The 26,622-nt window shown below is 34.4% G+C and overlaps 2 protein-coding genes across 2 annotated transcripts in view; one reads left to right on the forward strand and one right to left on the reverse strand.

Moving 5' to 3' along the window:
* Positions 1-26,622, forward strand: part of LIN7A (lin-7 homolog A, crumbs cell polarity complex component) — a 394,724-nt gene that overhangs the window by 361,267 nt on the left and 6,835 nt on the right. The gene's annotated exons all lie outside the window — the stretch shown is intronic.
* PTPRQ (protein tyrosine phosphatase receptor type Q) overlaps positions 1-26,622 on the reverse strand; it is a 198,707-nt gene that overhangs the window by 25,369 nt on the left and 146,716 nt on the right. Inside the window, exons 36-39 of the mRNA XM_073789216.1 lie at positions 20,539-20,638; positions 17,916-18,044; positions 2,734-2,760; positions 1,999-2,080 (exon numbers count right to left, since the gene is read on the reverse strand). Of these exons, the coding sequence (XP_073645317.1) occupies positions 1,999-2,080; positions 2,734-2,760; positions 17,916-18,044; positions 20,539-20,638 (338 nt within the window). The remainder of the gene's footprint in view (positions 1-1,998; positions 2,081-2,733; positions 2,761-17,915; positions 18,045-20,538; positions 20,639-26,622) is intronic.

A 26,622-nucleotide genomic window follows, 5' to 3' on the forward strand; every position in this document is an offset into this window, starting at 1 on the left:
TTGACTGTTTGGATAGTAATGTTACACTCAGTGGTCTTATTCTTATCAGAGCACACAGGGCCTCAACCAACCTTTCCTATGTAGCTCTTTCTCCTACGGTTCCCAGTTTTTAGTGGGATCACAGATGAGTGGAACTGCTTTGCATCCTTATGTTTTTGCATTCATTCTCTCTCTCTAGAATACCTTTCCCCCTTTATAAACTTATTGGACTTCTGCTCCATCCTAAAGTTCATCTGTCAGGTCACCTTTTTGTAAAGTCTTTTCTGACAGCTATCCAAACAGAGTTGATCCTCACTTCTTTCTGCATAGCTCCATCATGATACGGTATCATTTGGGTTTTTTTTTTAATACATGTCTGCAGTTCTTCTTCATCATTTGAACTTCTTTATGAAATCATCACTATGATGGCAAATAGTTGTGCCAGCCACTATTCTCAGTATTACACACATTCAATCAGTTTAGTATTCACAATTCAACAAGATAGATACAGCATTTTACAAATGAGGACATTGAACAACAGAGAGTTTAAGTGATTTACCCAAGGTCACTTAGCTGTTTAAGTGTTGAATTCATATATATCAATACCTGTCACGTAGTGGAGCTTATTAATATTTAAGGTATAAGCGAATATGACCTGAGTTACAAGTTTTATCAAACATATGCATCAAATATGCATTTGTTTATTAAAACAGTTAAAAAATACAGCACTAGAACTAAAAGCAATTAAAAAAACCATGTTCCTTACATGTGAATATACATTTACCTAATATATACAACCTATATATTTATATAAAAACACCCAAGTACTTAAAACCATGATCTCCAAAAAAGTTAAACTAGAAGCTTTCTCATTAATGTATGAGAAAGTGTTATTGCTAATAAAACTTTTCATCTACTCAGTCATGTATAATGTTAACTATATTCACTCCTATTCTAAACAAACTACCCTTTTGTTCCTGAAAAATTGACAGTTCTTGCTGCATAAATGCTAAGAAGAGTTTTATGGTACCACTGATTTTGTTAAAACCAGACCAATATTACTTAAGAAGCATAACCAAAAGCTGTAGGAAATACCATTAATCTTCTCACATTTTTTGTGATTATTTCCTGAGAGACTGAAATATTACAGTCCTGAATTATTCAAGCCAATTGTTTTTGTTCACACACTAAAAGTTCAGGAAAAACTAGAAATAAAGTTTTTGGTAACATTTAGAAATCTGTTTTATTTTTATAATACAAAATAAGTTAGGAAAGAGCCTCACAAGTTTTAAAATAGCTTGTAGACTAACACATGCCTTATGTTTTAATGTAATTTCAACTTTATGGATATATAAGATGCTAAAAGCAATAAAATTAATCTTAACTTTCAAAAAGTGTAAAAGTAACAAGTTCTTAACTTCATATATTCTCCATAACGTGATACTGCATTTATTCCATGATCACTTAAGTAATACCTGTGTTTTATAGGCTTCTTTTTATCTGTTTTTTATTTTTGGAAAGTTCTAAAAATAACATTTTTTAAATAATTTCTGGAAACATCAAGTTCTGTTCTCAGGTTCATCTATACCACTAACATAAACTAAGCAGGCAAATATGAAATGGAATTATTTAGTTTCTAAAACAGTTATTTAAATATAAAGCCACATTTACGGTACCACCCAAACCTCGTACACACACAAAACCTGATGCATACAGCATTCTATAGTTGCATGTACATCTGGGTGAGAGAGCAAAGAAGAAACAGGGCCAGGCTGCCCTTGCTGGGGAGGTCTCTGATCCGGAGCACCTTTTCCTGACACAGTAGGTGAATAATTCTGTTCAGGTTGCACCAGAGGCTGCCCAGTGTAACGTTACTATCCAAACAATCAACCTGGTAATTGGGTATTGATTATCAAGGCCAGAGTCCTTCATGGCCTTGCAAGCTTAAACTGGACATGAAATGTGACACATGAAACGACTGGAGGTCTGGCAATGTTGTGACAACTGCTAGTAACATACCGAAAATTCTTCTTGAAACTTTAGGTTGTTGTTTGTGCAAAGCTCTTCAACATGTTGCAGAAAGGATTTCTTGCTTATCGGCCTCCAAGCAAAGAAAGGTATAAAATGGAGTCATGTTAGGTTGAGTTCTTTTCCTTTAGCCTGGGCACTCTCTTTACAGTTGACAAGTTAGAGGACAAGGGACATTTCAAAAGCACACAGCCCTTTAAAGTCACTCTGTCATATTTACAAAATTAGCTTCCCCCTTTAAGTTCACTTTCTTTGTATTTCATGGTATAAAAATCCTTCAAATTTTAAGTGACTTTAAATGAATGATTTAACATTTTAATGAAGAAAGTTTTTCAAGCAAATGTAAGGGCATAAAGTCATCATTGAATCCTAAAACACATAAAACCTCTTTGTCATACAGAAAACATTTTATACGTTACAAGGTTTTAGAAGATATAAAATATTGCAGTGACCTCATTCTCGTAACGACATGGTTTTTAAACCCTAAGGAGTTTAAATATCCCTGTATTACTTCCCAAGCTAAAATACAGACATGCAGGCTTCACCCCAGAGAGAGAGAAAGCATTTCTCCAGTTACCATGCAATTAGTCATGCTTTTATGATTTATATCCAGCTTGGAGGTTTTTCTAACAAACATACAAAAAAGGAACCACACATTGAGATTCATCGAATCAGGGAATCCAGAGTTGATACTCAGAAAGAAGAAAAGATATTTAACAAACTTACTTGATGGATTTTCTATAACTAAGTAACCTGCAACAGAGATTGTGTTAAATGGATTATGAGTTGAGGGTACAGCTCTTTCTGAAAGAGTTTCAGATTAAAATCAGAAAAACAGGGTAAATCAGCAATATATAATATGCTATGCCTTTAATTGATATTTGATCATTATTTTAAATTCTATATCATTTTTGAAATTATATTATTTGGACCCAAATATGGCCAGATAATAATTTGGCTTCTTTCTCAAGCTGAGAAGGTACTATTTTATATTGTTAGGCATTTGAGGCATTACATCAAAAACAGGTCACTTTTTAATATATTGCATAGTATTTATTGGTCTAAAAAAGTTAATGTGAATTAAATTTTTTTCTTTGTTCATAAAAAGTGCTAAATGAGGGAGGGTGAATCTTTGAAAAATGACATCAAATTGCCTAAGTCTTGTTTCATGAGTGAGTTTTCATGAATATATAACCATAAAAAATGACAATCATTTCAGTTACTTTGGATATACATATCTTTTGTGGCAGTTCATTGGTCAAGTTATTTATACTCTGAAAAAAATTGAAATAATTTTTAACAGCTAAATAGACTATGCAACACACAAATTCAGAGATGGGTACATCTTTAATAACATTTGTCATGCACAACAAATTAGCACTGCAAAAAAACACAAAAGGCACAAAGTATGATGAAATAAAATGAAGAACATGTACCTTTATCAAAGTTTTTAATTTTAAATATTATTAGAGACGATTTCACTGTATTTCTTAAGTGACAGATATTTATAAGAGGATATGGTTTTTGAAGTAAAGGACAAATGAAAAATATTAGATTGAAAAATGTGGCTTAAATACTTTGAAAATGGTCACAGATGTGTGTGTTCAATGAAGAAAACGTGAGTCGAAAGAGTGTATTTCATTACAACACAGGAATTGGTGAAAAATATGAAGGTGCTGGAGCAAGTATTATGAAGAAGAGTGGTAGAATTCTTGGTTAATGCTATAGGTGTCCCCAAGCAGAAGGAAGTATCTCTCAGCTCCTCAGGGTATAACCTAGTACAGCAACATAGCATAGCATAGAATCATAGGTTAGAGCAGAGTTTTGGTGGATGACCTTGTGGGCTTCTCACAATACCCTAGAGTGATTCTAAGGAGGCACCAGAGAAATTCTGACTCTAACTAGGTTGATATGGAGATGCCTGAATGGGATATTGAATCAGAAGAATCCTTAATTTGGGGACAGGAAAACAGTGTACGAATTGGAGGGCCTGGAAAGACTTCTGACACATGCAGTGGGGACTAAGGCAGCAAGCAATCCCCGTTGAAAATAATTACGCCTCAGCAAAGACCAGCAAGAAAAAAAGACAACCATGAGCCAGACACACACTACCCAAGACCCTGAAGATGCCTGATGCCCCAGTGTTCCTATGCCATGATATTCCTCAGAAATAGGAAAGGAACGAAGGTCAGGTTGGGCAAATATTAATGAATTGAGCTTAAGATAGAAATGAATGAGATACTTGAATTAGCAAGATCATTTTCCCTGCTACCACGCAGAAATGGGAATGCTTGAGTTAAGTGGAGATCACTTTTATAACAGGGAACATTATTGAGTTTGTGATTGGTGAAATTCAAACACTACATCTGCTTTAATGACAGCCATCCTATAGTGGGGAGATTCTCTTTTCCCAGAGGATCCAGGATTATTTGAGGTAGTACTGGCAAAAATATTTTTACTGTGCTGTCTAGAACCTGACAGATAGAGCTAGTTTGTAGAGCAAGAAATAGCTAAAGCACGAGATTATTATTCATATCCTTGTTCTACTTTGATTAATGTTCTATTCTCTCATTTAGAAATTATGATTAATACCTTTTAGTCAATTTCATTTCAGTGAAGAACTCCACAGAAGGTTGCTTTTATTTTACTATTATTATTTTATTTTGCATTTGAAAGATCTCTCTAGAGATACTGATTTTAAACCATAACTGGCTAGCTATTGGATTTGGGTGGATATTTGTGAATTCTTTTCTTAAAAAATACAATGCCCTTTGAAAAATGGTTTCAAATACCTGATCCAACAATTACCAGCTATATTATCTTGAGCAAGTCACTTAATCTTTCTTAGTTCCTAATTTAGAAAATAGGGCAAATATATGTAAATCAAGCTCATGTATGTAAAATGCTAGGAAACGCCCACCCCTGGCTTTGGAAGCAGTACGTAAATGTTAGTTACTATCATTAGTATTAAAATTGCTATTTCTAGTTTTATTGAACTCAAGTTCCTCCTACTGATCTGTTCTACAATTGATACTGATATAATGATTTTTTTTTGTTTCCAAAAGAATAAATTTTACTCAAAACTGGGAAGACTAGATTGCACTAAATTAAGCAGCAAGATTTCCTATCTTCCTAATCAGAGTCCCAGAATAAACAGTGATAACAAATATTTCAAAGCCACGTTTGGTTTTCTAGTTCTCAATTCAAATTCTAAATAAATCCCTAATAATATAAAGGCTGTAATAATTGTTTTCATATTATCATGTGAAAGCATTTCTAATCATGCCTGCATTTTTTACATTATTCCTTATAACTACCCTTCACATTACCCTGTTTGTACTCCAGATATTTTCACTATCAGTTTCTTCTACCGTTCCAGGTGTTTCCCCACAACCAGATTTTCCTGATTGCTTAATGGCTGATTCAAATGTTAACTCCCCCAGGGACCTTACCCTGTTCTGTTACAGAGAAAATCATTTCTTCCTTCTATGAAACTAAATTTCTATGGACAAATCATCTTCCACCTTCTGTTACGGCTATATAAAAGTACATGTATTAAGGACACATGTATTGAGATTCATGTGTGCTTGAAGGCAGGGGCAGGATTAACACTTGGCTTACTACAAGTCCCTCATAAACTTATTCGTAGTAGACAGTGAATAAATCATTGTTAAATATAAAATTGTGGATGAATTCAGACTAAGATACATAGTAAGCTAAATACAACTGCTCTGATTATTATGAGAGGATATCTGAATTAAATGAATTTTCCACAAAAGTATTAAGTGATTGAGAATTCTCAGGAGATCCTACTCAAAGGTTTAAATAAGTATGATCATAGATGCATCAATAAACAGTATACAGGTCTAAACAAAGCCATATCAGATCCTCTCACATTAGCAGTTAACAGGTGCTAGATACTTAGGAAATTACATGAACAATAGAGTCACTCTTGTCTAGACAAGTAATTAAAAAAACAGGTTTTAAAAAATAAGATCTGTTTGGCTTTATGTATTTATTTTTCAGTATCACTGTTTATCTAAACCCAATCACTTTACATAAGCTGTTCGTCACACTTGTATTTACATAATGTGGGAAACGAGGCTTCTAACAGTCTGTTTTTATGTAATTTTCCAGTCCATGCTTATCTCACAATTATGTGTGAACTGAAATCAAAATACCTATCTGGAAAGCTTAAATAGAGAAGACATTTTGGCATAAATGACCTGTTTCAAATAAAAGTTAGTTTTTTTCTTGTTTTTGTCTGTAGTCTCCATGTCATTGTCTTGATTCTTAGCTTCATATTGTATATTTTTCTCTTAACTAGTGGCTGCATTCTAAATTTTATTTTTCTTTGAAGTTTTAAAGTTTTGTTTGTAAACAGGAGAAAATAGTAATGTGGACAATTTATGCAGGGAATTAGAAAAGAAGGTGGCATATAATATGAAGAAAATGCATTGACTTGTTACTGATGAAGAAATTAAATTCCTTTAAGAAAAATTATTTGGTTAGATAAGCATAAAAAAACCTCATAGAAATTAATGTGTATGAAAATCAACAATGTTATTTCAGGAGTGCTATTTTCAAATAAAGTGATCTATGGAGACACTCAAAGAGACGCAAAAAACTTTCTATTAATATTTTTAAAAACTTAAAAAATTGTTACATGGAGAGCATGTTAGACTGGTATAGTCCTCTTATTTTATTCACTTACAATACAACAGTGAAGGATACTGTCAAATCATATTCAGTTCATTAGTGTATAAATCAATTTGGGAATTGTTCAGATTTCAGTAAGATAACTGACCACTTTCCAATATGAAGGGCTAAACACTTTTTATTACATGAATCTTAGCTTAAATCCTGTGCCCTTTTGTTGAAAAGGGTATTATTTCATGTCTGGGCTCATTTTTTTTTCAAAGTCTATCAAAAACTTAAATTCCGCTCAGATTACTCTTGATAGATCCAGAGAGGAACCATTTATTTATGTTGGCAGTGGTGATTGAAGACCATATTGTCACAGAGACTGAGCTTTACCTCAAGGTCAATTAGTTGAAATCTATAGGGAATTAAAACATAGTGCAAATAGAGAGCCATAGATGATAGCCTATAGATGAGCAGCTTAAATCAGCATTACCAGTGGAATAAGACAAATTGAGAAACAGTGTTTTCTACTTAACTGGTTAAGTTAGGTTAAAAAGAAAGGAACCTCAAATTTTATTGCCTTAATGTAAAAATCTGTATTTGTCACACTAACATGTACTTCATATTCAACTAAAAATGTTTGAAGAATCTTTCTGATAAAACATGTTAACTGATCTTTCCAAGTTTTGTAAAATACTGAGTGTGAGGTTTTTAGTTTATATATTTCAATTCATTATTTCAACGTTTACATTTATTCCTACAATGATATTCTGTTACTTATCCAAAGCATTTACTGTAATGCTTTCAAAGGGATCTTAATTTTTGTTTTTTTCTATTGTTTTTATTTGTTATAGGCTTTCAAATAGTATCCTTTCAGACCCTCCTCCTTTCTTTTATCAAATCACCAATGACTTTTCTCTGGTCCTCAATACAAGTTAAAAATATTATCCCAACCAGTGGCTAGTACTATATAGCTGACTCAAACTTCACCTTATAAGGTAAACTCGCCACCTGAATAAGTAGTAATGCAGTATTTTTCTTATTATCTAGAAAAATAATCAATTAGTAAAGGCTAAGTAGTTCCTCAGCATGTCTCTTTATATCTGTAAGGACAAATAGGTTTTAAGGGAGCTTAGCTCTTTGAAGGGCAGCTCGTTAGAGGCAGTGCCCCTTCCTTTTTCATCACAGTATTTCCAGTGCCCGGCATTTGTAGGTGCCCAACTGATAGTTCTTTTATTCAAACAAGGTGAAATGGTCTTTTAAATACATATAGAAGAGCAACATTCTTGCTGACGTCAAAGAGGTGAGGTAAGATTCCCAGGGTGGCAAGAGTTGAATTTTCCTTATTACTGAAGCCTCTCCACATTAGCACATGTGAAACCAAATTCTTGACAGATTCTTATTTTGTAAACCATGTATTCTAAATTAAAACTCTGGTCATAAACCTAGCTACCACCGGGGCAATAGGGCAGAAGCAGTAGAGAGGATGAAGACACTGCCAACAGCTGTGTGAAGAGATGGGCAGAGGTTCTTAGTGAGGGGACCTAATGAAGAGGAGACAGATGACATAACACCATTTAAAAAGAAGTCTTGCCAGGCAGGTAAGCACAGAAATTCCTCCGTCAGGGGTTAGAAGGTGACCTCAAAAAACTAGATTTGAAAGAAAACTACATCTATTTTGACAAATGTGATTTATGTAGAGGTGTTTAAAGGTTCTGATTAACCTGAACTATTAAGTTTAGTTCTATCAAAGTAGAAGCTCTGACTGAGCAGGACACTGTTCACTGATTCCAGGGGAAGAAAATGTGGCGATAGAAGAGATACAGAGAGGGTTCGATAAAAATGGAAGCATTTTTCTCTGAGGTTAGCTATGATTCCAAAATGCTAAAGGTGATTAGAGTAGAAAAGGGCCTGGCTTCCTCTGTTTTAATCACGCTGAGTACTATTCACGGTCAAATGTCAGGAGTCTTGGCCCCATCCCATCCAGCCTTGCGGCTCATGGGACTAACTCTGCTGTAGTAGATCTGGGATTTTGAAATCAAATGCATTTTCACTCTCTGCCTCCATTCACATCCTTTACATGAAGAAATTGAGTATCTCTGGGGCACTCAATCAATTGTTGGGTCCCTGCTAATGCTGACATTTTGCTATGCTACCTTCAGAATGTATACAGCAATTTTTATCCTAGGATACAAAAGGCATTTCTGGGCATTAGGGCGAAGCCTGAAAGCATGCACAGTTGGCCATCCATTGGTCAGGATAGAAGTCAAATTTCTATGAAATGTGCTGCTCAGTATATGCCCCAGAGTCAGAGAACAGGGAATGTCATTGTCTTAGGTCCTTACAGATTAGCACCTGCAGTAGTTGAAATGAGCTTGTGTGAAGTGTGAACCCAGACTCCACCCATCAGACAGAGAACTCAACTCTTGTGTCATCGTAATAGGACAAGAAGCATGTGAAGAAATCTAGGTAAAAACTTACTTTACTATCAAAGTTAACACAACATGATAACACAGCAAATTCTTACGACATGCACATTGCAAGTCAGTGTGCATTTTGATAAGGTTAACTTTACCATATCAATAGCATGCAATATCATAGAGGACACTTAGTAAGTAGAAAGTTTAGAGTATTTTGTTTTACAGTTTTTTGGGCTTTGGAAAAAATAGCACATTAACCAACAGCACTTCATATCTTGTATTTTAAAATATAGAGCACACCACCTGAAAAGATTAAAATAATCACAGCAGAGCTCTGCATCACCACAGTAACTTACTGGATGACAAAAATCTCCTTTCGTCTAAAGAAAAATGAAGAGTATCTGGAAGTAAAGATTCATTATTTATTTAGTATAAAAACACACTGCAGTATTTTTGCTTTGCTGCTATAAGAACATGAGCAGTAACTATCTTAAATTTCGTTCTACTGTAGGATATTTCTTGTCCCAAATTCACATTTTGTCCAGACATTTCTTATTTGGATTCACATATTTTTGCCATTGCTTGCAAAATAGTTAAGACAGAAGTAAAATTAATGACCAGAATCTGTCAAAGAACTGATGGCAATTAACATGCTAACAATTTTACAAAGAATTTCATATATCAGTCAAATTTTATGTATTCTTACTGAAGTCACAAGAATTGTACTACTATTTTCCAGTTTCTGCAAGATTGAACCTACACTAAAATGCCATCATTCCTTTGCCCCATATCACTAGAGAATAAGTAATTCAAAAGAAGCAGTTCTTCCCTTAGAATCATTCTCTGTATAGAAAGTGCTACTTGAAGAAGGATGTCATGGGCCCTTGTCTTTTTAAGTGGGTTTATATTGATTTAATCTAGTATGCTTCAGAGTTAAATACACACACACACACACACACACACAATTATAGGTGTATGTTGAGACTTCAGAATCAAACTGACCTGGGATCATCTTGGCTGTCCTATTTACTAGGTGCATGACCTTGGACAGTTACCTAAATTCTCTAGGCATCTTTTATTTTTCATCTGTAAAGTGGGGATAAGAGTACCTACCACAAATGATTGAATGAGTTGGGTGAGATCGTTACATACAAAATTTAACAAATAGTAATTGCTCATAAACGGTAGCAATTACTATGTTAGCAAACCCTGGATGTGAAAGTAGACTGGGGTCATTCTTAATTTTACAGATATTATAAATAATAATAATAATACCAAATGTATTCTGATTTACAGTTTACAAAACACATTCATAGGATTCTTTTGAATGGTAAGCTTCCTGAAGGCATATATATTTAATAAAAATTTGACATGCAAACTTCTAAAGTTATTGAAGAAAGAAAGATACTCTTAAAATAGCCAATCAATTGTTTGCTTCATTTTGTTGAGAATTTTAATTCCATTCATGATTACTGGATTGGGCCTTGAGTCTTAACATAATGCACCATTACATTCACTCAACTAAAATAGGCAAGATAATTAGTATGGAATGATGCCTAAAATTTGGGGGAAAAAATTGAGGACTGGAAGAAGAGGAGTATCTGTCAAGTAAGAATAGTAGTGACATTGATCAATATTATTTTTTTTTTTTCTGATTTCGTCACTGAAAGAAACAAAACTTCTAACTTAAGTGTAGAAAGGAGACAGTGAAAAATAAAAAATTTTTAGCCAGTAGTATCTTTATCTTCTGAAAATTTTGTTGGGTTATTTAATTTTAAGTTTTATAACTCTCTTGGGAAGGTAATCTGTGTTACAGTTAAATTAGTTAAAAACAAACCACAGGGCCGGCTAGGCTCAGCAATGTTTTTGCCTTTTAAATTATATCTTTATTCTTTTAAACTTTCCCAAGAGTTTTATCCTAGATTTAATATAGGATTTATTTTGTAGAAGTATAGATAATCTATACAATTAAAATACTAGATTTTTTCAACTTCATTGGATCTTTTTTAATTGAAGTATGGTTGAATTACAATGTTAGTTTCAGGCGTACAGCACAGTGATTCCATTTTATATGTGTGTGTATATGTATATATATTTTTTCAGATTCCTTTCCCTTAGAGATTATTACAAAATGTTGAGTATATTTCCCTGTGCTATACTGTAGGTCCTTGTTGGTTATCCATTTTATATATCGTAGTGTGTATATGTTAATCCCAAACTCCTCATTTATCCTTCACCCCTTCCTTTCCCCTTTGGTAACCCTAAGTTTGTTTCTATATCTGTGAGTCTATTTCTGTTTTGTAAATAAGTTCATTCGAATCTTTTTTTTTAGATTCCACATGTAAGCGATATCATATGATATTTGTCTTTGACTTACTTCACTTAGTGTGAAAATCTCTAGCTCCATCCATATTGCACCAGATGGCATTATGTGGTTCTTTTTTTATGGCTGAGTAATATTCCATTGTATGTATATGTGCGTGTGTGTATATATATATATATGGCACATCTTCTTTATCCATTCATCTATTGATGGAAATTTAGGTTGCTTCCATGTCTCAACTATTGTAAATAGTGCTGCTGTGAACACTGGGGTGCATGTTATCTTTTCAAATTAGAGTTTTCTCTGGATATATGCCCAGGAGTGGGATTGCTGGGTCATATGGTTACTCTAGCTTTATTTTTTTAAGGAACCCTCCATACTGTTCTCCATAGTGGCTGCACCAATTTACTTTCCCACCAACAGTGTAGGAGGGTTCCCTTTTCTCCACACCCTCTCCAGCATTTATTGCTTGTAGATTTTTTGATGATGGCCATTCTGACTGGTGTGAGGTGATACCTCATTGAAGTTTTGATTTGCATTTCTCTAATAATTATTGATGCTGAGCATCTTTTCATGTGCCTCTTGGCCATCTGTATGTCTTCTTTGGAGAAATGTCTACTTAGACCATCTGCCCATTTTTTGATTGGTTTTTTGATATTGAGCTGCATGAGCTGTTTGTATATTTTGGAGATTAATCCCTTGTGGGTCACTTTGTTTGCAAATATTTTCTCCCATTCTGTGGGTTGTCTTTTTGTTTTGTTTATGGTTTCCTTTAATGTGCAAAAGCTTTTAAGTTTAATTAGGTCCCATTTGTTTATTTTTGTTTCTATTTCCATTACTGTGGAAGGTGGATCAAAAAAGATATTGCTGTGATTTGTGTCAGAGTGTTCTGCCTATGTTTTGCAACTCCGCTCTAAGAGTTTTATAGCATCCGGCCTTACATTTAGGCTTTCAGTCCATTCTGAGGTTTTGTGTGTGTGTGTGTGTGTGTGTGTGTGTGTGTGTGTGTGTGTGTGTGTGTGTGTGTGTGTGTGTGTATGCTGTTAGAGAGTGTTCTAATTTCATTCTGTTACATGTAGCTGTCCAGTTTTCCCAGCACCACTTATTGAAGAGGCTATCTTTTCTTCATTGTATATTCTTCCCTCCTTCATCATAGATTAGTTGACCAAAGATGAGTGGGCTTATCTTTGGACTTTCTATCCTGTTCCACTGATCTATATTTCTGTTTTTGTGCCAGTACCATACTGTTTTGATGACTGTACCTTTGTAGTATAGTATGAAGTCAGGGAGTCTGATTCCTCCAGCTCCATTTTTCTTTCTCAAGATTGCTTTGGCTATTCGGGGCCTTTTGTGTTTCCATACGAATTGTAAATTTGTTTGCTCTAGTTTGTGAAAAATGCCATTCATGATTTGATAGGGATTGCATTGAATCTGTAGCTTGCCTTGGGTAGTATAGTCATTTTGACAATATTGATTCTACCATAAAGATATGGTATATCTTTCCATCTGTTTGTGTCATCTTCAGTTTCTTTCATCAGTGTCTCATAGTTTTCGGAGTACAGGTCTTTTGTCTCCTTAGGTAGGTTTATTCCTAGGTATTTTATTCTTTTTGATGCAATGGTAAATGGGATTGTTTCCTTAATTTCTATTTCTGATCTTCCATTGTTAGTGTATAGAAATGCGACAGATTTCTGTGTATTAATTTTGTATCCTGCAACCTTGCTGAATTCATTGATGATCTCTAGTAGTTTTCTGGTAGTATCTTTAGGATTTTCTATGTGTAGTATCATGTCATCTGCAAACAGTGACAGTTTCACCACTTCTTTTCCAATTTGGATTCCATTTACGTCTTTTTCTTCTCTGATTGCCATGGCTAGGACTTCCAAAACTATGTTGAATAATAGTGGTGAGAGTGGGCATCCTTGTCTTCTTCCTGATCTTAGAGGAAATGGTGTCAGCTTTTCACTGTTGAGTATGATGTTAGCTGTGGGTTTGCCATATATGACCTTTATTATGTTGAGGTATGATCCCACTATGCCCACTTTCTGGAGAGTTTTTATCATAAATCGGTGTTGAATTTTGTCAAAATCTTTTCCTGCGTCTACTGAGATGGTCATGTAATTTTTATTCTTCAGTTTGTTAATGTGTATCACACTGATAAGCAGATATTGAAAAATCCTTGCATCCCTGAGATAGATCCCACTTGATCATAGTATATGATCCTTCTAATGTATTGTTGGATTCAGTTTGCTAGTATTTTGTTGAGGATTTTTGCATCTATGTTTGTCAGTGATATTGGTCTATAATTTTTTTGTGTGGTATCTTTGTCTGGTTTTGGCATCAGGGTGATGGTGGTCTCATAGAATGAGTTCAGAAGTATTCCTTCCTCTGCAATTTTTTGGATGAGTTTCAGAAGGATAGGTGTTAATGCTTCTCTAAATGTGTTGTAGAATTCGTCTGTGAAGCCATCTGATCCTGGACTTTTGTTTGTTGGGAGTTTTTAAATCACAGATTCAATTTCAGTTCTTGTAATTGGTCTGTTTGTATTTTCTATTTCTTCCTGGTTCAGTCTTGGAAGGTTGTACCTTTCTAAGAGTTTGTCCATTTCTTCTAGGTTGTCCATTTTATTGGCATATAGTTGCTTGTAGTAGTTTCCTATGGTCCTTCATATTTTTGTGGTGTCTGTTGTAACTTTTCCTTTTTTGTTTCTAATTTTATTAATTTGGGCCCTCTTCCTTTTTTTCCTGATGAGTCTGGTGAAAATTTAATCAATTTTGTTTATCTTTTCAAAGAACCAGCTTTTAGTTTCATTGATCTTTTCTGTTGTTTCCTTTGTCTCTATTTCTGCTCTGATCTTTATTTCTTTCCTTCTATTAATTTTGGGTTTTGTTTGTTCTTCTTTCCTCTGTTTGCTTTAGGTATAAGGCTAGGTGGTTTATTTGAGATTTTTCTTGTTTTGCAAGGTAAGCTTGTATCGCTATAAACTTCCCTCTTAGAACTGCTTTTGTTGCGTTCAATAGGTTTTGGATCGTCGTGTTTTTGTTTTCATTTGTCTCTAGGTATTTTCTGACTTTCTCCTTGATTTCTTCAGTGATCCAGGCTCAGCAACTTTAAAGAGATAGGTCTGCGTTACCAGTGTGTGTATGCTCATCTTGCTAATATTTCCTCCTAGAAATGTTTCTCACTTCATTGTGTTAATGGCTGTGTTTTGAAGGAGCCATCACAAAACGTTGTTTTGTTCATTTGTTTATCAAATAGCAAAACCCAAGGGTTATTTTCTAATCTGGTAAATGTGGGATAGATGAGCACAAATATCAAGAATTCTTCCCAAGAAATAAAGCTTGCATTCACTAAACTTATATAGAAAATGTGCATAATGAAATGATGTCATTATCATTCCAAATAAGAACTTAAAAAACATTTTCTTGGCATATCTCTGAATTTTCTCGTGGATTTATAGAGTATTAAATCTTTGAATTTTGTTCTCTTTCAAGAGAAGAAGAATGAGAGAATTCTTCTTCAGGTTCTTTGTGAAATAAGATATAAGCAAATGATGAGAGTTTATACATATAAAAATTATAGGACAAATCTTAAAATGTATATAAATATATAGGCAGATATAAAATAAATAATTTCTTAACCACAAAACCCTAAATCCTGAAGGGGATTTAGTACCAAGTATTGTAATGACCATTTTTGGTCAACTAGGTGACTCCTTAAAGTTAATATTTTAACTACTGATTAGATATTTTATCATTTCTGTTATGGACATGTGAAGACGTATAACACTGAGGAAAACTGCAAGTCCAATTAGCCTCAAGAAAGTAGGCAGGTTGGAAGGAAAAGAATAAGCCTATGCCTCATGTATAAAGAGCATATGTTAATTGGGTAGATTTAAAGGAAATTATCTAAGTTCCTTCTTGTAAATCACAAAGACATATGGCATAAGTTACTCAACAGTTTGGAAGCTAACTCCAGCTCTTTGGTTCTTCTGTCTCAGAATCTACCATTAGTCTTTGTGGCTCTACCCTCATCAGACATGTATGGCTTTGAATAGATTTAGATTTTCCAGCACCTGAAATACAGGTTAAGAGCTTTAGAGCTTCAGTGAAGAATGACCACATGCATATGTGCACATGGCTAATTATGAATCTGGTAATTACTGTTTTTTTCTAGTCTTATTGTCTAACGTATTAGTGACTTTATTAACATGAAAAACCTTCAGTAAATAATAAAGCTCGAGATAGATCTCTATAATGAAAAGAATTACTACCAAACCACTTGATAGTTATTTTAATAAATTTCTGTAATAAAGCAAATCATATTAGTATGTGCCATTGGAATTACCAATGAGAAAGGTTTTACAGTCACGAGTACTAGAATCATAACAAGTAAATGAGAAAGCAAAACGCATGAAAACTAAAATTTCTAAGTGTGCTATGACTAGTGGTAATACATACCCGTTTTCTATATGCAAAAACAGATAAAATTGTTTGAAATATACTTTAAAGGCAATTGTACATCCATGTACAAATAAAGTGGCATATATATAAGTAAACATGGAACAGGAAAATAAATGAGTCAAGGTTAAATAAGGCTGTCCCTGAATTATAAGTACCCGATAATAAACAATCTATACAGTCTTTGCCCACCTTTTCCATTAGCTGTCATGACAGTCATTGTTTAAAAAATATATATCTTATCCCTTTTTGATAATGGCTGTGTTCAGTAGTGGAGTAGGGGGCAAGCTGTGAAAACACATAGAGCTTAGGGGATCTGACCTCACATAGCCTCTATAGAATGGTAACCTCCTCGAAAAAGAATACTTTCTCCAATACTGACTGGCTTTTTTTTTCCACTGTATTATAACTCCTAAAGATCTACTTACTAGGGACTTTTGGGGGATTAATAAAGAATCTTTAAAAAGTGCTGTAAAATTGTTTGGGCACTTAGAAATTCACGTTTGAGTATGAACAGATTCAACTAAATTGTTCAAGAAACTAAAATTAATTGCACTCAGAGATTTGAAGTTCTATCCCTTGTATACTTTCACTTGTAGAAGAAAGAGATGGAGATCCCAGGCCTGAACTCAGAAAGGAGTGTGGAAAGGGAGTTGGGCCCACAGGGGTAAAGGAAAAGAAACTTCCTTTTACTATGCAGTATGACCCTTATAGAACTGAGACACAGAGCCTAATACTAGTAATGCTCTATTGTTGCTATGATATGATTTAACTTTGACAGGTTACCCTGAAAATCGGTTGATCTTTCATGTGGAAAACTATGTCCTGCTTAATATATAACCATCTTACACATAGTCTTTGGAGCACTATCCATTTTAGATAGGAACAACCTGTATTGGAACATAAACAAATATATAAAGAGGTTTTCATATCCAACAAACCAAATTTCTTTGTAATTTACTGATAAAACTGAATAACTTTCATTTTGTCGCATTTGGAAGGACCCTGCTTATCAGATGACACTTCCCTCTATAGCACGTATATATACTTATACGTATATCTACGTATAGCACGTAGATATTTCTAGACATACTGGAAATATTTTTGCAAAGTCAATCTATCAGGTAAAGACCAACTTTGGTAAATGACAACTATAAATGATTAATTCCTTTTTAAGTTTAAGACCTTTGATGCCATATTTTCAGTTGGTAACAATTTCTAAAATTCAGCACAGCTGTGCAGGTACTTTGTAACAACTGTCATGTGCTTGTAAGCATCACAAAACATTGGATCTCGTAAGAATTGAAACTTGTTAAGACAATCTGATGATAGTTTTTATTAAGAATTTGGAAAAAGAAAAAACTATCAATCACTGAACAAGCAAAAAAATATAAAAGAATTTGGTGAATTATCTTAATATAAGTTTTTCAAATGTGCCAACATTTTGAATAATTTATCTTTACAATTAAGCATTCTATTTCCAATACATATTGATGACATATTTAGTATACATATTTTTACTTTTCCTTTCAAAGGTAATTTTAACTTTGTATTTAATTCTTAAATACTAAGCAATTTAAAAAAATGAAGTGTTAATACACAATTTAGACTTCTAATGTCATTTTATACTAAAATAAGGAGGCATAAGACAGGCTTTTATAAAAATGATATAAACAATATCAAGTGGTTACAAATTTAATTTAAATTTGTGATAAAAAATGTGGACACCTCCAGGAAATCCAATGTAAAAAAAAAACTGTCATCTGAAGTGAATTATTAAATATAATTTTAAAGATTTAATGTGTACAAATATTTGTCTCAGGAAAAAAAAGCTTGGTTGAACATTATAGTCCAAGGTTCCTATTGAACTCGAAAGTATTAGGAAGATTGATTCTCCGAACACCAGTGAGAAGTGTGTAGAAGATGGAGGTCACCCTTTGAAAGAAGATCTCTGCGACCTGTGTAAATAGGAGCCCCACAAACACTTCCAACAAGCATAGGTCAGAATAGGGTCATGGCTCCGGGCCCTCTGGACCACTGTTCACCCAGAGGAGTGCTCACCGCGTTAATCTCTCGTCCTTCAGTTCCAGGTCTGCCACTGTGATGAGCTGATCTAGGTTGAATTTAGTGTCAATAATTTCTGCATCCCGAGGAGAATATGTCCCACCTTCTTTCTGCTTCTGTCGAATTCTAATAAAGTCCAAGAAGGGAATATCATAGAAAGCATATGAAGTTATATTTAGTTTTCTTAAGTCATTAGTCAGATAATTTCTTTGTTGGGATCACTTCCCTGAGTATGTTGCAAATTTGCAGCTACTCAACTCTTTCCTGTTTTAATTCCACAGAATGTATTCTATAATTTTTTAACATGCTGCTTTTAATGAGAATTAGTTCATCAAGGCCTGAGCCACTGGCACATTTAAAATACAGAGCAAATGAGACTGAGGCTGTGAGCTTGTTTCTCCTCCCTCAAGCTGTCTCATATGTTTGTCATAAAAAGGAAATATGCCAGTGTGGACATAGCTCACTGCTATCAGCACCAGTGCTAAAAGACAGTGCTCCACTGTTTTTACATAACGTGAAAATACATAAAAATGTGTTTGAATTGTCTCATTGGCTTTTATAAAAATATTGTCAAATATGTAATATCTAAGTATAATATAACTATACAGATTATGTAATCTAAGAATATAATATATAACCAGAAAACTCAGGTTCAAAAATAAAATCACATGCATCTGCGAATCAAATCAAAGTCTCTTCATTTTGAGCCCTTTTACATGTTTATTTTTAATATGACATAGTACGGTACATTATAAAGTAATATTTGGCTATTCTATGTATCTTTTGCACTTCAAACATTTAACATTTATTATGATTTATGTGTTGAGGATGATATAGGAAGTATAAAATATGGTCCTTATCCTCAAGGACATAATTTAGTTGAGAAGTAGGATCTAAATGTAGAAAAAGCATAACAAAAGAGAAAAAAAGTCAAATTACAACTCCTAAAACAGTAATTGATTAGTTATAAAATGTTATATAAGTGATTACAACTATTAGTATTTAGAGGAAATAAAAAGTAGGATTTGACTTGAGTGTTCCAGAATCAGAAGAAGGAGGAAGCACATTTCCAGCTGACTGAACAAAAGCAGAGTTGTATGAAAACTGACGGAATGTTCAGGTGAGAACAGACTCTGTTGGCTGAAGAGCCGTATGTAGGAAAGTTGTAGGGAATAAGAGAGGCCCATTTTCTGCCCACAAAAGGAGTTCATCCTATAAAGAAATGATTTTAGAGCAGGAAAACGATATCAATATGGTGGATGCACATCCCTCAGGGACAAGGACCATATATTACACAACATAACTTTAAAAGTGCCTAAAATAACGACCGCCTCTCACCATCTTCTGGCTGAATCTGAGAACACTTTCTGGTATAAGAAAAATATCTTTCAAGAGCCCTTCGAATTATCCATCAAAATGATAATTTAAAAGATACAAGATGAAACAGAGGATGCTTGGCAAACGGAATACAGGACACCATTCTTCGGATATAGAGCCTATTGAGCTACTTAGAAAATTAGTATAATGGTTATTTTTACAAATGTAAGGTCCCTTTAACTCGGCAATCTACCTTACGAAACTAATTTTAGGATCACAACTAAGGCTTCCCCTGAGGTCCTGTAAACAACGGAAATTTTAAGAGACTGATACCGAGAATTTGAAAAGACTCTTGGAAAACACAGTACAGACATTTTGATAAAGTAAACGTGAGGAAGGGGCCCACCGTATAAGGAAGTTGGACATTTTTTTAAGTGTTCTTACTGGAAAAGTGATCTCTTCTGTATAAAATCTGAAATTTAGACCTGATTAAAATATTTTTCAATTAAACCTATCAGAGTTATAAAATATTCAAAAAGATGGAGAAAGCCTGGCAGCTTCTGCTTTTGGGTTACCACTTTGTCTCTCAGCTCTACATCCACACTTCTTTGCCCTGCTTTGTGATACTGAAGTTAGACTCTAACATTTCTCCTTTGCCAGCTGGCTAGATGTTAAACTTTGTCAATAGAGGACACTGCAGTCATCCTGCAAGGCAATAGGGACAGGGAGATACTTCCCTTGAGTGTTCTAGCGCTGCAATATTCTTATTCATTGTGGAAGCCCAGCAGCCCACCTGGGTGAGCACTAGCTGCCTCTTAAGTTCATGCTCTCTCCATCAGTGAAGGACTCCAGGTAGCTCCAGCCCATCCACGCGATCAGGCAAGAGTGGGCTGCTTCCACTGTCTGATTCCAGCCTGCCAACTCTCCAGTAACGATGGGTAGCTTCTACAGATCAGCTCCAGCCCTTCCTCTGTCATATTTCTTTGCACAAAGGTAGGTGATAGGGTTGCGTGTGTCTGTGGTAGCCATTCCATGTCAAACTTGGGAGTGAGATTTCTTCTAGTTCTTTGTTCCTCTATTGTCCACTCTTCCTTAGCCTAGAGAGAGTAGCTTTGTTGCACTTGCTACTTCTGGATCCCTTAGTGTTTTCTCTTACCCCCTTCAGTTGTTAACTATTTTTACTAGTTAACATATTATTAAATGTTTCTCATTAAAGTAACCATTGTGGCTTCTGTCTCCTGATTGGACCATGACTGAATGATGTCCATAAAGCATCTTAGGAATAAGTACAAATAAGTCTTACCTTGCAAATGCAAAAACAGCTGTTCCAAGAAGAATAATTGAAAGGATACACAAAGTGACTGAAAGTATAATCTCTACAGATCTTTCTGAAAGCCCTTCACCTGAAGAGGAAGACATATAAAATCATTAATTATTATTATATGTAATACTACATTGGGTCTCAAAATACAGGAAAAAATTTGGCATATTTCTCAATAATGCTAATGAAGTGTACAGATGTGTTTCTCTTCTCCTAGATCTTCTAACTTTGGAGCTCAATCCTTGGTGCTCTTCTTTTTTTCTATTTAAACTCACATCTTTGGTGAACCTGTGCAGCCTCATGGTTTTAATTTTCATCTATATGATGATGACTACTTAACTGTAATCTAAGGAACTCCCGACCTGTATATCCAATTGCCTACTATATATCTTTATTTAGAAGTGTAATTAAATTTTAAAAATCAAAATTTCCAAAGCTGAACTCCTATTCTTCCCTCCTTTCAACTGCATCTTTCTACATCTTAGTCGATGGCAACTCCATTGTTCTAGTTGCTCAAGCCAAAAATCTTGGAGTCATACTTGACTTTCTCTTTCATAGAACACATCCAAAATCTCTGAGGAAATCCTGTCGGCTCTATGTTTTTCACTAAAAGAAACTAGGGAAACTTGGAGAGATAGTAATTGCAAAGTGTGATTAGGGAACAAAAGGAATTTGGGATATCTAATGGGGCAAGAAAGCTAAGAAATGATCAAAGCCTAATGGTATGGAAAGAACAAAAGATCATCTTGAAGAGGTGGCCAAAGATGGAACAATTTAAACTTTATAATGAATAAAAACTGAAATTGATTGAAATAGATTCAATATAAAAATCCATGAGTTCTAATATTATTCAATGAAAGAGAAATGAAAATTAAAACCAAAAAGGTACTAATTTGTAACCTCTGGTTTTAGCTAAACAACTCTTTTTTTCACTCTAAAAATTTGTAATTAAAGAGAGAAAATTAAGCATTTTTTTCCCGTGGCTTTCTCATATGAACTGTTTTTTATGAATTAAAAAATAGCCCCAGTTAAGGAGATAAAGCTCCGTATTAGAGGAGAATTCTGTTTAATAAATGTGGAAGAAATAATAAAATTAGAAATTAATTTTGCATTCCTAATGAAATAATTGACTCAGGTAACAATCATAAGTGTATCTCTAAATGACTAGGAGGAAGGTTGAAAGGCATTTGGATATTTAGGGAATGTCAAACTATCATCTCACAGATTATTTGCTGGTTATAACAAGGGAAAAAACAACTTTCCAGTGAAAGGTCCTTCTGTCATTACCACTAAACTTACTGATCAATTTTAACATCACTGAAAATGTGACAACCAGGTATTATACACCTCCTGATGTGAGGTATTTTGATCTACGCAGCAACACCTGTAAAGTAGCCCTGCCAAAAATGTTCATTGTGAATATTCAAACCTTTAGATCTTATCTCTAGTTTATAAGAAAGTAGGAAAAGGAGTTAATGACACCAATAAAAAGCAATCAGACAAATTCAAAATATGGAACCTCTTGATCCTGTTTTAAACTACAAAGAAAAAAATCAGAGGATGCTTTGAAACTATATATATATATATATAGTTTTACATAATATCAAGGATTTATCATTAATTTTGTTGAACTGCAACAATATAACATACTTATTAGAGAAATATGCTAAACTGTTTTGGAGTGGAATATATAATGCTTTCTGTGATTTACTTTAAAATACTTCAGAAACAAAATGAAAAATGTGTAATTAAAACATGTGGCAAACCATTAAAAGTTATTAAATTTAATTAATAGGTATTTGGGGGTTCATTATACAAAACTTTCGTGTACGCTCTACTCACTTCTCACTACCTCTGCTGCAAGCATTCTGATCAAGGCCACCGTCCTGTTTTGCATGAATTGTCGTATGGACACCTAACAAGTCTTCCTGTATCCACCCTGTCCTCTTTCCATCTATTCGCAACATAGTAGCAAGAGTAGTGATTTTAAAACATTACCTGTCTACTTAAAATCCTCCTTATCTCTCACAGGCAAAATCCAAAGTCCTTCCAATGGCCTATGGCCATAGGTTAATGGCCTCTGGTTCCCTGTTATCTGTTTGACTTCCCTTCCAATCTCCACCTTGCTTACAACTCTGGAGCCAGACTGGCCTCCTATTGTTCTTGGGACACACCAGGTAACTCTTGATACAGGGCTTTTGGCCAGCTTCTTCCTGTGCATAGAAATGTATTTCTCTTATAGATCTGCCTGGGTAGCCATTTCATTACCATGAGGAATTTGCTCAAATATCACCTAGTCAGTGAAGCCTACACTGACCACCTCTTACGGACTGAATGTATGTGTCCCTCCAAAATTCATATGTTGAAGCCCTAACACAAATACAGTGTGACAGTATTTGAGTAAGGAAGTAATTAATGCTATATGAGGTCACAAGGGTTGGGCTCTAATCTGATAGAATTAGTGTCCTTTTAAGAAGAGACACCAGAAAGCTAGTTCTCTCCCTCCGAGTGCACATGCTGAGGAAAGGCCAAATAAGGACATAGCGAGAAGGAGGCATTCTGCAAGCCAGGAAGAAAGCCCTTACCACATACTGAAGTGGCTGGAAGCTTACCTTTGATTTCTTGCCTCCAGAACTGTGAGAAAATAAACTTCTGTTGTTTAAGCCACTCAGTCTATAGTATTTGTTATGGCAGCCCAAGCAGACTAAGACATTACCATATTTAAGATTGAAAGCTGCAACTCCTTCACTTCCTGCCTTCCCCCTTCTACCTCCTCTACACTCTGTTCTACTTTTTCTTTTCTCCATAGCCCTTTGTAACATCTTATAATTCATTTATTTATTATCTTATTGTTTATTACCTGTCCAGAATGTAAGATCCCTGAGGACAGGACTCTTTGTTGTATTCAAAACTGTATTCCAAGTCCTGAGAACAGTATCAGGCACATAGCAAATGCTCAATAAATATTTTCTAAATTTACTGATATATAAAAATATCGATTTTGAAGTATATTAGAAATTAAAAATTTTCAGGTTGAAGATTAGGCATTAAACCAAATAAGAATATATGTTATTAATTATTTTGATACAACTAGTAATTATAATTACAACCAATTTTAAGTTATATAATGTATAATTTTACTGTAGAAAGTATTAAAGTCAAGTGACAAAACAGGTTAACTATCTGTAAAATACGCAGGGGTTAATGTCTTTTCTTCCCTGGATTGGTGCTTATGAAATGTTAACACTATGAAAGAGTTTCTGTGGCTATTCTGCATGGTGGATTTGAATGAACACTGAATCCTGAACAGTTATCAGAGTTTCATGGTCATCTAGAATCTCCAGCTAAATTTAGAAGACTCTAAAGGGGCATGTAGCTCATAAAGTATTTTAGATACACCTTTTTCATACATTAAAATATAAATGGTTTGTTTCATGAATTTTCACATGCTGACTCCTAACTGGATATGCTTGGGAAAGGAAACATGAAGATGAATAGAATCATCTTTATCAAGTAGTATTGAGTCACTGGACCTTGGAACCTAGTGGGGAAAAAATGATTTCATAGACCACAAAAAATTTTCAGATTAGATTACCATTTCAAAGCACTAGCCAAGTGAAGTGAGGAAATGACATATGATGTATTAATAAACAATAGGTAATCCTTTGGGCACATGTATTACAAATGTACTACTAGGAAAGGACAAAATGTACTATGACTGTCCAGCACAAATTTTGATTCACTGCTATGCATGTACCCACAGAGCATTACCAGTACAGAATGAAGTCATTTCTCTAAATCCTTTCACAGAAAACAAAACTCTTTCACTTAAAAATATAAACATGATTCTTTTTGTAACGTGTACATTTCCTGATTAGACTTAAAATCTATTGAAAGGTCAAATTAAATTGTTTTATGTGCATAACAGAATGTACTACTGTAGTAATTAAGCAAATCATAATTATAAAGCACTACCTAATTTTTCATAGTATTATCTTTTGATTATCATTATTTAAACTCCTCTATGGATCTGACTTTTTAATGCAGCTTTATATCTCTAAGAAGCTTGAACTAAATGAGTTATAAAGCTCCTAGGATAATGCCCGGCTCTTGATATAGGTACTTACTGCATGAAAGATCATCTTCTTAATATTATTATTAATCTTAAAAGAAAACAACTTCTTATAACAGAACTTAAGTATAAGAAGTTCTTCTCTTTTAGCCCAGTATTAGCCATCCAGAATATTCAAATACTGCACAAAGAACTTACTAAAGTTCTCAATTTCATAATTCAAGAAATGTAAATTAAAATACCCTAAATAAATGTTTTTTAATACATCATATTGGCAAAATATTAGAAGTAGATAATAAACAGTGGCCAGGTTGCAAAGTCATACTTAGTCATTGTTAAAACAAACAAAAAGGAATTATTGCATCTTTATGTGTAAAAACAGTATACTTATGTATGAATGTTAGCCTCAGAAAGCTAAGATGAGCAGGTGCAAAGAGAACAGCTAGAAATAATTTAAAATGTTGAGAAGAGAAAATGGTACAGCAAAGATAGGAAGTCTGTGGGAACAGAAAAATCAGAAATAGTAATGAAATCAAAAGCTACTTGGGCACTTAGTGATTTCCAGGCAACGCAGTACAGTGGTTATAAGCACAGCACTGCCTGAAGTCAGGTTGCCTGGGTCTAAAAGCTGGTGCTGCCACTTCCTAGCTCTGTAACCTTGGGCAAGATGCTTAAAGACCCAGCTTCAGATTTCTTACCAGTAAATTGGGGATACCTATAAACAGGAAATCGTGTTATAGGGTTGTAGTGAAAAATACATGAGGTTATATACAAAAAAAATCATAAAGGGCTTGTCACATAAATAATGTTTCATATCTTTATTAATAACATTTCATAGTCATGAATCTGTCCATTCATCTGATTTAATCTCCCAGTTAGCTTATGAAGTAGGTATTATTATTCTCATTTTGGAAATAAGATTGCAGAAGTTAATTTGTTAAGTAACTAACCCAAGGTCACATAAATTCCATATATGCCAAAACTGCCTGAAATGTGCTTGTCTGACTACAGAGTTTACGAGGTTCACCATCACATTGCCACTGCCTCATTAACATCATAAAACCTTCCCCTGCTCCTCTGGTGTCCCGGGGGCAAGTGATCCTTTTGCTGCAAAAAATATATAGTGACTGACTCCCTATCTCTGTTCCCAAGTGAGCATATTGGAACTTTTCATTGTTAGCACAGTAATTAAATGAGAAGTATTATGACAAAAGAAAACAATCACAGAGCGCCTTTGCCATGAGGTTTAAGGTTTCAACTTGTTCAGTTTTAATGAAGCCCTGTGAGGTGCAGAAAGCAGTGTCTGGTTTTCAAATCACAGGAATCCTCTATAATTAAACCTTGCAATCAAAACATTGCCTACAAGCAGTTTCCATAAACTGATGTGCCTAAGGGGGTTTCTTAAAAAAAAATTTAAGAAGGATTCTTGGGAATTTTCTTAATAAAAATCCTAATGCTCAATCCTGAGTGAAAACAAAATCAAGTAAGTTGTAAGTATTTCTTTAGGGTCAAAATGATGGCACATCTCATTTCCCATTATTCCTACAGGCTACAAAGATTTCCCAACGTGCAAACCTCTTCCAGGTTATCAATCCTTACTCAGCAAAGCCCTGTCTGGCCCCTTCTTACTTGTACTGCTGTTAGCCTTTTTCCCAAAACTTAAGCCTTTTAGTTCATCAGTGATTCTTTGCCCCTAATTTTAACATCCAAATAATATCTCTGACAGGCACAACCACTATCAAAATGGTCTGTCTTGTAAATGTGTGTCCTATACTAACTTAGAAACACAGCTTTGCAAAGGCACTTAAATCCTTAAGATTGTATTGATAGGCGACTCAACTTGAAGCTCCTTGCCTGTGGTGTGCAAAATACCAGTACACCCATTGGTGGTTTGATGACCTAGATGGGACCTAGACTTTTTTCACTGAAGTGTGAGATGCACACCTAAGTGTTGGGCAGACCTGTTAGAAATGCTGGGAGCCACTAGCCTGTTG

The sequence above is a fragment of the Tursiops truncatus genome, chromosome 11 (genome assembly GCF_011762595.2).
Source record: "Tursiops truncatus isolate mTurTru1 chromosome 11, mTurTru1.mat.Y, whole genome shotgun sequence".
Classification (NCBI taxonomy): Eukaryota; Metazoa; Chordata; class Mammalia; order Artiodactyla; family Delphinidae; genus Tursiops; species Tursiops truncatus.